The sequence below is a fragment of the Gigantopelta aegis genome, chromosome 9, assembly GCF_016097555.1.
Source record: "Gigantopelta aegis isolate Gae_Host chromosome 9, Gae_host_genome, whole genome shotgun sequence".
Lineage (NCBI taxonomy): Eukaryota > Metazoa > Mollusca > Gastropoda > Neomphalida > Peltospiridae > Gigantopelta > Gigantopelta aegis.
Window position 1 is genome coordinate 9,631,826 of NC_054707.1, and position 17,852 is coordinate 9,649,677.

Sequence of the window (17,852 nt, forward strand, 5' to 3'; positions counted from 1 at the left end):
GTATAATTTGCATTTCTTTTTATATAAAATAGCAACACATTTTATAACAATCAAATATTATTCATAATGTCCAGAAGCCATTAAAATAGTTTTGTCCAGTATTTACATTTCAAAATTTACCCGGGGGAGCATGCCCCTGGGCACCCCTAGCAAATTTGCGCCACTTCGTGGTCCTCAACATCACTAGTCTGCCACCCCAATGACACAGTCGTTCCGGCGGCCCTGTGTTATATATAGTCAAACTTCTTAAGCAGGCACCTTTCTGGGTTTTTTTTAACTTAATGTCCATCCATATGTACTATATCAGGGTTCGAAATGAGCACTTCTCTGTTTGTCATGCTACGTGAAAATGTGCATGGAGTAGTAAAAAACACTTGAAGAAAACAAACCATTTATTTGGACAAGTGAAAATATTGGCTAAGAAATAGATTTTTAAATGTACTTGTCCAGTGAACTAGTGAACAGTTTTGCTTAATTCTATCAGTTATATACAATTTGATCTGTTATTGTGGTTTTTGTATTATCATTATTTGCCAGTGACATCGGTAACTGACAGTGTCTATATATAGGGTGTTTAAACCTGGAGGATATTTTGAATGACAGTGTGTCGAGTGTTAAACTATAACTGAAAGATGTACATAATGACAGTGTTGTGTATTAAATTATAATACCTTAAAGACATTCAGAATGACAGTGTGTTGCGTGTTAAAGTATAATACCTGAAAGATGTACAGAATGACAATGTGTTGTGTGTTAAACTTTACCTGAAAGACATTCAGAATGATAGTGTGTTGTGTGCTAAATTATACCTGAAAGATGTACCTGTCTGCGTCACAGGTGACCGACTTGTCTGTAAAGCTTGTCTTAACTGAAAGACATCCACTATGAATGTTGTTTGGGAGCAAGCTAGTCTGTAATTCATGGTTCTATGAACATTTTGTACACGTCACATCTAGCAGTGCACCGTATATAAACAGTTGTTGTGGTTAAATTCTTTTATGTTTATATATAGCTTACAGTGAACACATCTGATATAGACATCTGTACAGTTCATTTATTTCTTTAGTTATGATAATAAGATTAAAAATCAAATGGTGTTTGAGTTATGACAGCTGTAGTTAACGTGATGCGTCACAGATTAGTACTGTATGTGATACATATACCCACTGTTTAATGTTTGTACTTGATTCATGCTGCGATTTTATCAGTGTTAACTTTTGTGTTTTTGCTGTGTTAAAGATTTGCATTGTGCGCCGCTCCATTCATCGCAAACTATACTTATAGTTGCATCATGAATGTATGTTAATTTTAATCTTATTTGTGGCACATTTGCATTTGCATACTTAACTTGTATATTTCACAGAACAGTCAGTTTCATTAATGTTTATTTCATTGATGAAGGTAACTTTGGTCACCATGGAGAAGTTCATAAGTTGCCTTTAAATTAACCTCTCACAAGTGTAATTTCACAATATGATAATCAAAATCAGAAAATGTTCTCTCCAAAGTGTGTAAGAACTGTGAACCGCGTTAATATTGCGACATCATGTTTTCGTGAATAAGAACCTTAGCGCATGTTTGCAACGTTTACATTATGCAAATGATCACTGGCATCTGTAAAAAAATAATGCGTGTGAAAATAATGTGTGCATATAAATTTTATGACTTGGGGTTGGACGCGAACGACGCAAAATTAATACGCACGTGATTTTTTCCCGGTTTACAGTAATTACATGAAGTCTTGATTATGAGTTAATTGACCAAAGTTCTTTTTTCACAAACAGTTTTACATGCACTTTAGGTGTTGAGTTTGAAGAAAATGGTTCTTCAGAGTAACACTTTAAAGTTAAAGCCATATGTTAAACAAGTCAGGAACTATAACACACTGTTTGTGGTGTTTCAGATGATCTACTGGTCCATTGTAAGGTTGTCTCACAACCAGAAGACAAGGTTCAGATGCTGCCATGGTAAACTTTGTATTTTCATTCATTATATAAGTGTTGTACTAATGTGTTGTTTGCGGTATTTCAGATGACTCACCGGTTCACAGTAAACCTGCCTCACAACCAGAAGACGGTGGTTCGAATCAGCCCGTCGATGACCCTGGAGCAGCTCCACATGAAGGTGTGCCAGGACAAGAATTTCGAACCATCTCGCTACACGTTCCAACACGCGGCCAACCCACAGACCAGTCTGTCGGCCAAAATGACCATCGCTGATCTGCAGTGTCAGGAAATAAACTTTGTACCCATTGGTATGTTTCGGTCTTTTACCCTAGAGTACATTAACTATTGATGTAAGACTAGGATCCATTGGGGCTATTTCTCGTTCCAGCCAGTGCTCCACAACTGGTGTAACAAAGGCCATGGTATGTACTATCCTGTCTGTGGGATGGTGCATATAAAAGATCCCTTGCTGCTAATTGAAAAGGGTAGCCCATGAAGTGGCGACAGTGGGTTCCCTCCCCCAATATCTGTGTAGTCCTTAACCATATGTCTGGCGCCATATAACAGTAAATAAAATGTGTTGAGTGCGTCGTTAAATAAAACATTTCCTTGCTTGCAGTGTACATAGAATATCAATCTGAGTGTTTTGTGTGCATGAAATGATCACAAATTACTTGAGAAGCATCGGCCACAAATCAAAACCAGGTGGTTAATTAATTTTCAGGTGCATATTTATATATTATAGTATTATAAGTATTTATTTTTCAAGTTTCATTTACATAAGAATTGTTTTGTCATCTTTTTGTGTATTTATCAGTGTACAGCAGCCACACTTTGTATACAATTCTGTTATGTAGTGAAGCAGGTTTATGCTAAATTTGTTACTGTTATACAGAGGGGGCTCTACGAGCCCAAAATATCGAACTCGAGTACTCGAGGGTCAAACTCAACCCGGACCCGAGTATCCAACACTTATGATAGACGACAATGAGACTAAGGAATAAAGTAAAATAGTATTATGCAACTTTATTCCAGTGCTGCACATGGATGCCAAATTATGTCATTGTATTGCATTCCACAGATTCGACTTAGTCTTTTGTTTTACTTCATGTCTCATAGACCTAAAATGTAAGGCAAAATGACGTAAAAAAGTATAACTAAATGAGAGAGCTCTTCCTTGCACAGGTACTCGAGTCCTGTGAACGGACTCAAGTTTTGCTAAACTAGGCCCTAATACAGACGTAAATTCACAATATGTATTGTGTGTTTATAGCAACCTCACGAAAGCGATAACAACAACCACTGAAATTCGATGGTGTTTTTGTCAGAGTATAGTTCATTATATATTATCTCAGCCAGTATAAGCACAAATACTACTTGTAGATAAATAAAACTTCTACAAGATGTCAACCAATGTTAGAGATATATCTGCATGACAATATACCGGTAGATGTGCAGAGTAACCCGAAGACTCTTTTTATGACCCACTGAAGGTCACCAATTCTTTGTTGAGCAAAGTGAAAGCAATTTAAATCCTGGCAGGGCTGAAAAGCTAATTGTATCTTTGGCTGATCAACAGTGGAGAAAGAAGGGCAAATAGTGGGAATAGAGGGAAATGGAACAAGTCAATACGCTGTCAAATATTTGGCCAGTCTTCGATGACACAATGTGGACGCACAGTGCACAGAATGCTGTGCAGTTGAGAAATTCCTCGCTTACAAGATTACTGTGGCCAAACGCATTTGGACTTTAAATTAAATTAGTCGGGCTATTTGTTACACTTGTAACTGTTGAACATTTAATAGGAAAAAAATTGTGTGTCCTTGTGCTAACTGGATAAAAAGTAAACATTAGCACCTGGGGAAAAAGAAATTGAAATGTAGGTCAAGTAACTTGTCACATTTGGAAGAATGTATTTTTTTATATTCAGTTAGAGAAATTCTTGACAGGCCTATTGGGTTTTTTCCCATCCCAGCCAATGCTCCATGACTGGTATATCAAAGGCTGTGGGATGTGCTAATCCTGTCTGTGGGAACGTAGATATACGGTGTGACGTTTTATAGGATCGATTGCCCTTGGAGAACTAGTTTTCTAATTCTTTTAATCCAACCATGACTGGTATATCAAAATCCATGGTATGTGCTGTCATGTTACAAAACAACAAATTCAGCGTTTGAAGATTGTGTTAAAAAAATGTATTAGGACCAGTCAGCTGCAGTTAATCATTCATTTCTTTCTCTCTTTAATGAGTTTGGAATGGAAAGGAATACTGGTTTAGTGACACATCTACACATTTTTAAACTAGAAAGCGTAATAGAGGAAACCTGCTTTTGCCACATAGGCTACTCCTTCCAAAAAGCAGGGATCTTTTATATGCACTTTTTCATAGATATAAATCATTGTGCTTTAGTGGTATCATTAAACAAAACAAATTCTTTTTTTCATAGACAGGCCAGTACATGCCATGAAGTTTGTCATGTGGCACTGGTTAGGATGAGGGAAAACCTGAGTCCATTGAGAGTAATTGATCCTGCATCCCATCACACCTCAGGCAATGACTGTACCCACTGAACTATATCCCACTCCTTAATGAGAAGTAGTTTTGATTGTTTATAAATTATTGTTGTTAATTGTGTTTCAGGAATGATGGACTCTGCGCAGTCAATGCCGAATCTGGCCCAGGACTTTGTGCCGGCGTACATGCCAACCACGGAGACGAAGAAGAAGAGAGGATTTCTGTCGTTTCTTAGAAAAGACAAGAAACTCCGACTGGTGAGAAATTTTTTCCCTTGTATATCAGACCACTCTGGCAGCACCGGATAGTGTTGATTAGAACAAGGTATTTTCTAGAGTATGAAATGTTTGGATACCATGTACAGAAAAAAGAATAATTTTGTTTGTAGCCTGTGTACTATTCTGTCAGTGGGATGGTGCATATAAAAGATCCCTTGCTGCTACTCGAAAAGAGTAGACCATGAAGTGGTGACAACAGATTTTCTCTCAAGATATATATATATATATATATCTGTGTGGTCCTTAACCATATGTCTGACGTCATATAACCGTAAAAATAAAATGTGTTGAGTGCCTTGTTAAATAAAACATTGCCTGCCTTCCTTCCATGCAGTTTAACTCCAGATATCTGAGACTGATGCCCACAGATTTAAAGTTTTATAAGTACACACACATCAAAACTAATTTTAAAAATATTATAACTTGGTATTATGGTAATATTTTTATTCATCTGGAACATGACTTGATCGACTAAAATTAGAATATGATTGAAGTGGCAGTCCTCATGAAGGTAACAGGCATGATGTATCATTGAAAATGGCAGTCCTCGTGAAGGTAAAATAGGAAGGATGTATCATGGAAAGTGGCAGTCCTCATGGAGGTAAAGCAGGAAGGATGTATCATGGAAAGTGACTGTCCGCATGAAGGTAAAATAGGATGTATCATGGAAAGTGACTGTCCGCATGGAGGTAAAATAGGAAGGATGTATCATGGAAAGTGACTGTCCGCATGAAGGTAAAATAGGAAGGATGTATCATGGAAAGTGGCGTCCGCATGGAGGTAAAATAGGAAGGATGTATCATGGAAAGTGACTGTCCGCATGAAGGTAAAATAGGAAGGATGTATCATGGAAAGTGACTGTCCGCATGAAGGTAAAATAGGAAGGATGTATCATGGAAAGTGGCAGTCCTCATGGAGGTAAAGTAGGAAGGATGTATCATGGAAAGTGGCAGTCCTCATGGAGGTAAAGTAGGAAGGATGTATCATGGAAAGTGGCAGTCCTCATGGAGGTAAAGTAGGAAGGATGTATCATGGAAAGTGGCAGTCCTCATGGAGGTAAAGTAGGAAGGATGTATCATGGAAAGTGACTGTCCGCATGAAGGTAAAATAGGAAGGATGTATCATGGAAAGTGGCAGTCCTCATGGAGGTAAAGCAGGAAGGATGTATCATGGAAAGTGACTGTCCGCATGAAGGTAAAATAGGAAGGATGTATCATGGAAAGTGACTGTCCGCATGGAGGTAAAGTAGGAAGGATGTATCATGGAAAGTGGCAGTCCTCATGGAGGTAAAGCAGGAAGGATGTATCATGGAAAGTGGCAGTCCTCATGGAGGTAAAGCAGGAAGGATGTATCATGGAAAGTGACTGTCCGCATGAAGGTAAAATAGGAAGGATGTATCATGGAAAGTGGCGTCCGCATGAAGGTAAAATAGGAAGGATGTATCATGGAAAGTGACTGTCCGCATGAAGGTAAAATAGGAAGGATGTATCATGGAAAGTGACTGTCCGCATGAAGGTAAAATAGGAAGGATGTATCATGGAAAGTGACTGTCCGCATGAAGGTAAAATAGGAAGGATGTATCATGGAAAGTGACTGTCCGCATGAAGGTAAAATAGGAAGGATGTATCATGGAAAGTGGCGTCCGCATGAAGGTAAAATAGGAAGGATGTATCATGGAAAGTGGCGTCCGCATGGAGGTAAAATAGGAAGGATGTATCATGGAAAGTGGCTGTCCGCATGGAGGTAAAATAGGAAGGATGTATCATGGAAAGTGGCGTCCGCATGAAGGTAAAATAGGAAGGATGTATCATGGAAAGTGACTGTCCGCATGAAGGTAAAATAGGAAGGATGTATCATGGAAAGTGACTGTCCGCATGAAGGTAAAATAGGAAGGATGTATCATGGAAAGTGACTGTCCGCATGAAGGTAAAATAGGAAGGATGTATCATGGAAAGTGACTGTCCTCATGGAGGTAAAATAGGAAGGATGTATCATGGAAAGTGACTGTCCGCATGAAGGTAAAATAGGAAGGATGTATCATGGAAAGTGACATGAAGGTAAAATAGGAAGGATGTATCATGGAAAGTGGCGTCCGCATGAAGGTAAAATAGGAAGGATGTATCATGGAAAGTGGCGTCCGCATGGAGGTAAAATAGGAAGGATGTATCATGGAAAGTGGCTGTCCGCATGGAGGTAAAATAGGAAGGATGTATCATGGAAAGTGGCGTCCGCATGAAGGTAAAATAGGAAGGATGTATCATGGAAAGTGACTGTCCGCATGAAGGTAAAATAGGAAGGATGTATCATGGAAAGTGACTGTCCGCATGAAGGTAAAATAGGAAGGATGTATCATGGAAAGTGGCGTCCGCATGAAGGTAAAATAGGAAGGATGTATCATGGAAAGTGGCGTCCGCATGGAGGTAAAATAGGAAGGATGTATCATGGAAAGTGGCGTCCGCATGAAGGTAAAATAGGAAGGATGTATCATGGAAAGTGACTGTCCGCATGAAGGTAAAATAGGAAGGATGTATCATGGAAAGTGACTGTCCGCATGAAGGTAAAATAGGAAGGATGTATCATGGAAAGTGACTGTCCGCATGAAGGTAAAATAGGAAGGATGTATCATGGAAAGTGGCTGTCCTCATGGAGGTAAAGCAGGAAGGATGTATCATGGAAAGTGACTGTCCGCATGAAGGTAAAATAGGAAGGATGTATCATGGACAGTGACTGTCCGCATGAAGGTAAAATAGGAAGGATGTATCATGGAAAGTGACTGTCCGCATGGAGGTAAAGTAGGAAGGATGTATCATGGAAAGTGGCAGTCCTCATGGAGGTAAAGCAGGAAGGATGTATCATGGAAAGTGGCAGTCCTCATGGAGGTAAAGCAGGAAGGATGTATCATGGAAAGTGGCAGTCCTCATGGAGGTAAAGCAGGAAGGATGTATCATGGAAAGTGACTGTCCGCATGAAGGTAAAATAGGAAGGATGTATCATGGAAAGTGACTGTCCGCATGAAGGTAAAATAGGAAGGATGTATCATGGAAAGTGGCGTCCGCATGGAGGTAAAGTAGGAAGGATGTATCATGGAAAGTGGCGTCCGCATGAAGGTAAAATAGGAAGGATGTATCATGGAAAGTGGCGTCCGCATGGAGGTAAAGTAGGAAGGATGTATCATGGAAAGTGGCGTCCGCATGGAGGTAAAGTAGGAAGGATGTATCATGGAAAGTGGCAGTCCTATAAACGAAGCAGTGATTCATACAAAGTTACAATCATATTAAAATGTCCTTTTGGCACTGCTTTGTTCAGAGATATGATTTTGAAACCGTTGATGGTTTTGTTTTTCAGATTATGTTACCATATACACACACTATTGTTTCTTCTTTTAATTTGTGAACAAACAAAAATATTCACTTCAGTGTTGCAGGTATTTAGTGTTATTTTGGAAACTAAATGTTTGTAAAAATAATTTTAAAAATTTATTTCAGCATGACGTCCAGAGTGACACCGGTCCTGTCATCAGTCAGAAACATTCTTCCGTAATAGTGAAAACATCGACAACACCTCCGCTACGGAGAAACTCATTCGGACAGGCACGTCCTAAGTCGATGTTTGCAGGAACTGCCCCAGCCCACGATGAACAGGTCGAAAATGGATTTGCACTAGCAAAGGAAAATGCAACAAAACCAGCGACAAAAGGAGGGAAAAAACGACCTGCACCTCCCCCGCCGCAGAAGAAAGTGGCTCCCCCTACTGTAGAAATCAAGGTGAAGGACAGTGGTTCTGACGGGGACAAGAACATTGTGGTTGAGAAGCCGGACCAGGTGAAAATATCTGGGAAGGTGGACACATCACGGAATGAGATAACCGTACAAGCCGATGTTAACGGCAGTAGCAGCAGCAGCAACAACAGCAGTGTGAAAAATGTGCAGCGTCTTCACTCACGCAACAGCTCCGACTCGAGTGGCTACCACGAACTGACGCTGAGTGGCGCCGAGTCCCCAGAGGCTCACCGCGTGTCGACGGCCTTCAAAACGAGCATCGATGCAACATCCATAGAGAGTACGGAAAATAACATTAACGACATCTCTCGTGTTCAGTCCACCAGGGCAGCTCAGGGGGTGGTTGTGCCCGGCGACAGTCAGACGCTGCCGTTAAACAGAGCCAGCAACAAGCCGCCTCGTCGATCACATTCTCTGGAGCGGAACGACAAGTCAAGTAAAACAGCTCTACCTTCCTCCAAAAAGAAAAGAGCACCAGCTCCTCCAGGTAATTAGTGTGGAAATTATTTATTAAGCATTAGGCATTAGTTTTTAAAAAATATTGTGGGGTTTTCCCTAATAGAGCCCTTTCTCATAATTGAAATTGTACATTACTTAGATTTTATTGTTTAGATTATCCATTTCTGTACATCCAAAGTGTTTCTGGTCATCCTGATATTTCTAATACTAGGCAATGCATTTTTTTTTTTTAAACGTGTACCTCAGAGAAGTAACGTTTATGGAGACGAGCTTTAGTCTATGTTTTAAGGATATTTCCCGATTTCAATGTTACAGACTCTTGTTTCACTCAGCTGTATATTTATCCAATGTGTTTAACCAAACTTAGTGGCCATTTTCACTGGTTAAAAGATTCAAGTGCATATTTGTCTGCTTTTACATTTATTTCTGATTAGTAACATCAAATTAATCTGTTTTGAATACAAGTTTTGCATTATTAGCACAAGAATATTAAAATATTATGTACTGTCATTAGGTGATAACAATGGCTTCCATAAGAATTCTAAGTAAAAATACCAAATAAACAGAGGCATCTCTATCAAAACAGAAGACAGTACTTCACCTTCAAAACATTTAGGTAGAAAACTGAAGTCATCTTCCAAAGATCTTCTAATAATATTTTTCTGCTAACAAGTATCCACCAGAGAATTTTTGCTGGTGAATGGTGTCTTGAGTGTTTTTATCTGGTTGAAATTGTTGTTGCATTATAATAAATTCTTCTCTTTCAGGTAAAACCCAGGTGTCTCAGAAAACCGAATCAGACTTGTCATCTAGTCACATAGGTAATTGACAACAGTTTTGTGAAAATATAATCAACACTTTTAAAACTAGCAAGACACAGATATCAATATAAACAATGGAAGTGCAAATTGTATTTGTGGATAAATTATTAGCATGTAAAAACGTGTAATATTTCAACCTTTAAGAACCATTTACTCTGACATACTTCACCTTGGGAAAGAGAGAAAAAAAACCTGACAGTTATTGACTTCCGTTTACAAAGGACATACCTACTGTATTTCTGTGTTACATAACATGAATTTAGAGCTATTTCAAACTGCTAGAACAAAAACTCGAAAACAAATTGACAGCAAGAATGTGTAAGTATTAGTAAAACAGCTGTAATAGCCAAAAATATACTCAACAAAATGAATAACGGGCCAGGAGATTTGTGATCAGTTTCTGCTTGTGTCATATAATGTCAGTGAGTTTAGATCACAGATGATTTCTAAATGTTGTTTGAGTAAATTGTAACCACATATAATAAAGAAAATGCTACAATATCTACTGACCCTCAATTCTTTTTGTTGAGTGTATTTTTGACCCTGATAATTAGGGTCCAGTATTAAGTGGTTTTTGTTAGATATTGGGGCAGGATGTAGCCCAGTGGTAAAGCTGTCGCCTGATGCATGGTCGGTTTTGGTTTGATCACAGTCGGTTTGTCCATTGGGCTATTTCTCATTCCAGTCAGTGCACCACGACTGGTATACCAAAGGATGTGGTATGCACTGTCCTGTCTGTGGGATGGTGCATATAAAAGATACTGTTTGAAAGATATAGCGGGTTTCCTCTCTAAGACTATGTCAATGTGTCTTTAAACAAAACAAACTTTAACTTTGTTATATATTATTCATTTTGGTTTTCCTTTGCAACATTTTTAAGTCTGCTTAAATATATAAATCTTTAATACACATGTCATTAATTAGTTTTTAATTGTAGCTTGTTTAATATAACTTTCTTAAATATTCTGCAGCATCAATCACAGAAATCCGACGCCATATAACCATAAATAAAATGTGTTGAGTGCATCGTTAAATAAAACATTTCCTTCCTATCACAGAAAAGAAGTCAGACTATGATGAGAAACCAAAACATGAAGAAAACACAAGAACACAAGCTGTGGTGGTTGAGGATGCTGGACGCGATGAAGTTGATGCCAGCGATGTTGACACAGGGATGATGATGGTGGAAGACACGTCCATCTGTAGCGAAGACATCGACAACATTGAACAGGCCAAGACGAGGCCCTGTGCATTCGTCGCTCCCCCTCCACCCAATGAACCCCCTCCCCTGGACATGCCCCCAGTGGATTACAGTCCTGCCCTTGCCCATCGCAAGGCTCCAGATACTATAGATGCTGAAACGGAAGTGAATGACAACGCATCGCTTGGACCTTCAAGTGCAAAGAACTCACCACATTCCGGTATGTGGAGATTGTCTCTTAACGTTAATTATTGCACGAATTTCAGTTCATTGTTTTTGCATGAATTTCAGTTTATTGATTCAACTTTTATAAATATTCATAATATACATGTAGTTGAGAATTAATTGTTAACATTTTGTGAAGATGAGGATGAAAGATATTGGTTTCACTATTGACTGCACATTCTTACCTGCAACATTTACTGAAGAAAAAAAAAGATAGATCGTTATTAACACACTCTTGTCAGTGTTTATTTTAATAATCCATTTTAAAAGTATTGTTTGAGTTTTTTGTTACCATTTAATATAAGAGTGCCCTTGCTGTTTTGTCATATCTACATTGCTGTTTTGTCATATCTACATTGCTGTTTTGTCATATCTACATTGCTGTTTATTGCAAATAATTTGTAAACTAAATCAATGATTTAAATGTGTAATTTAGTCATTATTCGTGTGTATATATAGTGTTTGGTCTGTACAATCTCCAGACATCATATAATTATTTGCAATAAACAGTATTACTTATGGCACAACAATGAGATTCTTAAATGCACTGGACCCCCAAATGTTTCAAATATTACAATAGGAATATTAAACTGCAACAATCATTATGTTTAACTGAAAATGTAACAGGGTTTTTTTTGGACATAATTATTTTTATTTTGTAAAATTATTTTATGTGTAGATATTAATGTAGATTTAAAAAACAGAAAAGTATGTACTCATTGAATTATTTGAATAAATATTAAAGGATGCTAAAGACTAATTCTTTTTAGTATTTTTATATTGGTGTTGCAATTTCATATTCCATTTAGGCCTACAAAAAGAAAGAAGAACGCTTGTGTTCCAGTTGACTCTTCATATACATGTACACATATATATATATATGGCAATGTTGTCTGTAAGACACTTTTCAACTTGATATATACACAATGTATATATAAATAAAATAAAAATCAACTAATGTATGGGCATTTTATACTTGACATGCTACTGGAACACATCATTTTTAATTCTCTTTTTAGCCTAAAAGTTATTTATGTTTTAATTATTGCATGGAAATTTAGGTTTGTTTTGTTTATTCAGCAGTGTCATTATTTGATTGTTATTAATATTTTTTTTATTAAAAATTGATTTTTTTTTAAAGAAGAGAATAAATAGGCTTTCCAAAATAATGACCATCAATATTTGTTGTCTAATTGATATACTCTTTCAACAGTTTCAAGATAAAACATTTCAGTTTGTAGCTGTCCAGGTAACTTGAAGTATGTCATTAAAACAAAATATGTATGTAGCAAAATTAAATTTTTCAGAGACACACAAGAAGCAACAAAACATGTAGCTTTTTGGCTTTTTTTTTCTTGCTTTTTTTGGGGGGGGGGCATATTATTTGACATTCACAGAACAAAGTAATTTTTAGATGATCTCATGAAAACTGTTAACTTCATTCCAGGTAACTAGAAGTATGTCATATTTAAAAAAATGTATGTAGCCAAATTAGGTTTTTCAGAGCCACACAAGATGCAACAATATTTGTAGCTTTTTAGCATTATTTTTGTTTTGGTATTATTTGGAATTCATGGAACAAAATAATTTTCAAATGAATTCATGAAATCTGTTAACTTAGGTTTTTTTTTTTACAACATGGTAATGACAGCTTACACCCTGATTTGAAATTAAAATTTAAGTAAAATCAAGATATTGACACTGCTGATGAAATTGTTACGTTAACCTGCCCACCTACCCTTATAGCTTGTTTGTGTTATCCCCCCTCTTTTACCCTGTGCTTTCTCTGCTGTGCAGTTCATAGCCGCACCAATAGTCAAACGAGTACATGTTCGGCCAACTCTGTAGACGACGTTGGCCTGTCATTCGAACAGACCATAGCAGCAGCCGAGGAGGCCCTGGCCAATGAACAGCAACAAGAAGGTAGTTTAATCAGCACCCAGCAGAGGGCAGCACACCACTTCAGCCTGAATAGACGTATTGCACAACTTGTCTTTTTTTTTCTTCTTTTTTTCGCTAGCTGCTAGAGTTTTCTCCCTTACTTGTGTATGTATGTATGTCTGCTTTAACCGGCCGTGGGTCATGGAACAGAGGGTAGAATGCATGTAGACACTTTAGATGATGTGTCAGATATCACAGATTTATTCATCAGAATTATGTTTTATTATTAATTATTAAAAGGAACTTGTCACAAAACGTAGCCCAGAAAACGTTCTTCGTGGATACTCAGTGCAGAAAAGTAGTGGCATGCCACTAAAGTTAGATGTAGCAATTCTTTGTCAGTCTTTAAAAATAATAAATACTAAATTATAACATAGCACTATAACATTATAGAGAATGCAATAGGTAGAAGCAATACAGAACTGGTAATTTATGTTATGGACTTTTTAAGTATGGTTCAATAAAAAGAAACATACTACCCCAACCCCCTTTTAAAAAAAAAAAAAAAATCAAACTGAAGTATTTACAAACTATATAAATGTACCATGAAAGGAATAATTAAGTAGGTTTTTTTAAATGTAGGCTTACTGGTACGTCCATATGTTTATCCAAGGCACAGCAAAAGATTTCTTTGCTGTATTTTGTCTTATGCATAATCTGGTACTACTTCTTTTAATTTATTTACATATTCAGTTATAAAGATTCTTGTAGAGAATTATTATCCAAATTTAACAAAATGTAGTGTCCAGCTTTACTTCATTCACAAATTTTCTACATGTTTTAACTGTTCATCTGCATCTGAAAGAAATAAAACAATAGTTTAAACATTTTCTGCACTTTGTTCCATGATTTTATTACTAACAGATTTAATATTACTAAAAAAAAAAAACCCATTAATAAAATAATGTATTAAAATTTGTCATATATATTTGTACATGATTCAACATAGATTTTTATTCCTTTATTATAATAAACAAATAGACTAGTAATTATTTCACATGATATATGTATAATGTATTTTATAGAAATGATGGCATGATTAGGTTGCAATTAAAAATATATATATTTAAATATAGTAATCAAAATAGGAAGTGTTTTTTAAAAGACAGTGTTAATATTCTATGTAGTCTTTACTGAACATTGCTGTTTTTTTATCCACTTTTGTTAAGTGTGTGTAAAACTGCATGCTGGGTACTTCAAAAACCATGTGGATTGGGTATGTCTTGTCATTCATTAAAATGGTTGATGTGAGTGTGAGTAGTTTTGTTGGCATGCTTCCATCAGAGAACTGTTCAAGCATGCCTATCATGGAAACAACTTCTGAATTTACCACGGTTCTGTTCAAGACAGGGAGTTTGGTTCATCATTTCTGCTTAGCTTTAAACATTTTGAACATTTTAATTTTTCTTTTCAGAATGTCATTTAAAATTCACTTGAATTGTGCTCTTTTTTTCTTTTTTTTTGCTAGTTAGATTTCATGAAAAAAAAAAGTAACACACATTCATCTGCTTACCTTTTATTAAAGGGACATTCCTGAGTTTGCTGCAATTTTTAAGATGTTATCGACTAACAGAGACTTTTTAACAATTGTAATTACATATCAAATATATTTTTCTGCATAAAATATTAGTGGCTGTATATTAAACATGTTTTTTATCGTTCTAATATTTGTACTAGGTTAAATTTCATTTTATTTCCTAATTTATTTTTTCGTATGTACAAAATTATTTGATGACAAAATCCAGTTTGGGCTTCTTGCAAATATTAAGATGACCAGTAACACATTGAATATTCAGACACTGATATTCTAAACAAGAAAATATATTTAATATGTAAGTTTAATCGTAGAAATATTTTATTAGTCGAAAACATCTTACAATGCAGCAAACTCAGGAATGTCCCTTTAACAGACTGCTACTGTGACAACTGGCTGCTTAGTATGTTTTACAGCAATGTTATTTGGGTTTTTCAGCTTTTCTTAATAACTTGAGTTTGACAGATTATAAATTTAGTTTTTGTGATTTTCTTACCAGGGCCTCATTTCACGAAGGGATCTTAGCCCTAAGATCAACTTAAGTGCATAGGGTAGCTATGCACCTACGGTAATCTTAGGACTAAGGTCGCTTCATGGAATGGGGCCCAGGTCAGTAAATATGACACTTGAAATAGGATTTTGTTAGATATATTCCTCCAATGCCATCTTCGAAACCTACTTTTCTGTTACATTACATAAAATTACACAATTTTGGTTTTAAAAATCTTCATTTTTTAATATTCATTTGTTTCTTATTAAAGGGTTATCTAGGTAAATTATTTATATTTACAGTTACCTAAGTTTGTATATGTAGTAGTGAAAACAAAACACAAATACTATTAATCATACTCAGAACACCTTTTCCAGTCATATTGTAGTTACATACATTAGAAATTGTTTTACTACTTTGTTGATGAAATAAAACAGAATGTTAATTTGAAAAACAATTCTTTTAGAACATGTATATATAAATGAAACATGAAAATATACTCATGTTCATGTATTTCAGAAGGTATATATTAAACAATATTGAAGACATTTGTAAAACACTGAGACAATTGCACAATTGTGGTGTGTCTACATGTGTCACAAATTTCAACCATTTACATACTTTACCGTTCATAAAACTTTACAGTCCATAAAAGATCAGCCTATTTGGTGGCACAGGAACTTTTTATGTCTGTCATCCATTGTTCTAAAACCACAATTTTATGTCTTTATGTTCCACAGCTGAATCCAGTTACAAGACTGAGATGGCTGTATTTGTGGAGAGAATGAGCATCCTCACAGAAAATGCTGACACAGTGAACACTTCTGAGACGGATAACATACTGCAGGTTATAGACGACCTGGAAAGTAACTCTGACACGGGGTCAGTGATCCGCCACGACATCTCAACCAGCAGCGACATTGGCCTTCACAAACACTCCGGGTCCGAGTCTGGGTCCATAGCAAGCTCAACTCATGTGCGACAGAGCTCGGAAAACTCACTGAGTCCTCGCAATGATATCCTTACTGAACAGTCCAACTTTGACAATGAAGTGGCTGAGATTTGCCTCTCGGTGCCTGTCGTACCGCCCCCGCCTGAATTTCAGAATGACTCTGACCAATTGGATGAAGTGGAGCAATCTGCGAGAGATTCACCAGTTGTGTCGAAGTTCCAGCTGGATTTGTCTTCTCTGGATAGAGCCGATTCATCGCCTGATCAGGATGCTGGGTCACCAACGGGTGATGTCTATGAGGAGGAGGAGTACCATGAAACCATTGAAGAGGTGGTTGTGAATTTCGCCCCTCAGAGTGGTTACACGTTCGGTGGAGCGTACCGTATTCCTGACCTCGAGTCCAGGAAGGAGAACATGCGTGTGTCCAATTCACCACGTTCTCAAAGCACAGAACCAAAACTCAGTTACAGCAGCTTTGATGCAGGATTAAGTTCCAACAGAGAAACTAGGTCTAAACTTGAAAATAATGCCCCCAGAGAAAAGGAAGAATTTGTGCTCTCTTTGGATGACCTTCAGAATATCAGCTACACTGCAGGATCACGGAAACAAAACAAACAGCCAAACACTGTTGTTGAGCGGGTCAAGAAGGATGATTCACATCAGGTGGTTGATGAATATTCATGTTCTTCATCTCGAGACTATGTGCAGCCTGAACCACTCTACTCAGATGTGATCGTGACTGATCAGAAATCATTGCAGGAGGACGTCAGACAGCGATGTTCAGACCTCAGCTTTCCTGCACATTCAGAAGGAGAAGTGGACAGCTTGCTGGAAGAGAAGTCCATATCTCAAATAGCTTTGCCTGCAATACGAACAAATGTCACATCGACGCCAAACGATCTTTCAGAATCGGACAGCGACTCCGACAAATACACATCAACTACTTCTGTTGTGTTGGGCTCAGCCAGGTCCTCCAGTTCTAAGACTGTTGATTCCGATTTACCAGGAGGTTATGTATTAGAGGTGTCCTCTAACGAGAGACCAGACTCTGTTGGTAAGAGTCATTTGATGGTGGGGGGTATGGACAATGGCATGACTCTTGGTGGTGGTGGTGATGAGGATGAGGATGAGGATGACTTGGAGAAGCAGCAGCTTGCCATGCAGGAGCGGTATGAGATGCTGCAGAGACAGTTCAACGAGTGGCAGCAGCAGCTGCTGGACAACCAAAGACTCCTGGCCAGCAAGCAGATCGTGCCGGAGAAGAGTCAGAGTCTGATGATGCAGCAGATGCAGATGCAGCAGCAGCTCATGATGCAGCTTCAGCAGAGCATGCAGGCTCTCAATCTGCAGAAACAGCAAGGCAAATCGGCCTCCTCCGTGAAAAACGATATTCCTACAGTGACAGCTTCAGAAATGGACAGGCCACTTGCAGCATCATCAAAGGAAAGTCGGTTTGAGAGTGTGCCTGAGGTTGAGAAAAAGATAAATGTTGTTGAATCTGCTTCTTCTGTCAGGACAGATGCAGGATCAGTTCCTCCAGCACCTCCTGCAGCCCCGACTCTTCCCAAACAAGGACAGTTTGGCTTGAAGGCGGTGAAGAAGGAACGGCCCAAACCTGATCCCAAGAGATTCGAGAGGCAGCTTGATCCAAGGGAAGAACTCATGATTGCAGTCCGAACATTTGGAGGCCTGAGTGGTTTAAAAATGGTGA

At 37.6% G+C, this 17,852-nt stretch overlaps 1 protein-coding gene across 1 annotated transcript in view; it reads left to right on the forward strand.

Moving 5' to 3' along the window:
- LOC121380932 overlaps positions 1–17,852 on the forward strand; it is a 116,068-nt gene that overhangs the window by 90,112 nt on the left and 8,104 nt on the right. Inside the window, 7 exon segments of the mRNA XM_041509973.1 lie at positions 2,032–2,254; positions 4,588–4,718; positions 8,225–9,005; positions 9,745–9,798; positions 10,857–11,219; positions 13,022–13,147; positions 15,930–17,848. Of these exon segments, the coding sequence (XP_041365907.1) occupies positions 2,032–2,254; positions 4,588–4,718; positions 8,225–9,005; positions 9,745–9,798; positions 10,857–11,219; positions 13,022–13,147; positions 15,930–17,848 (3,597 nt within the window).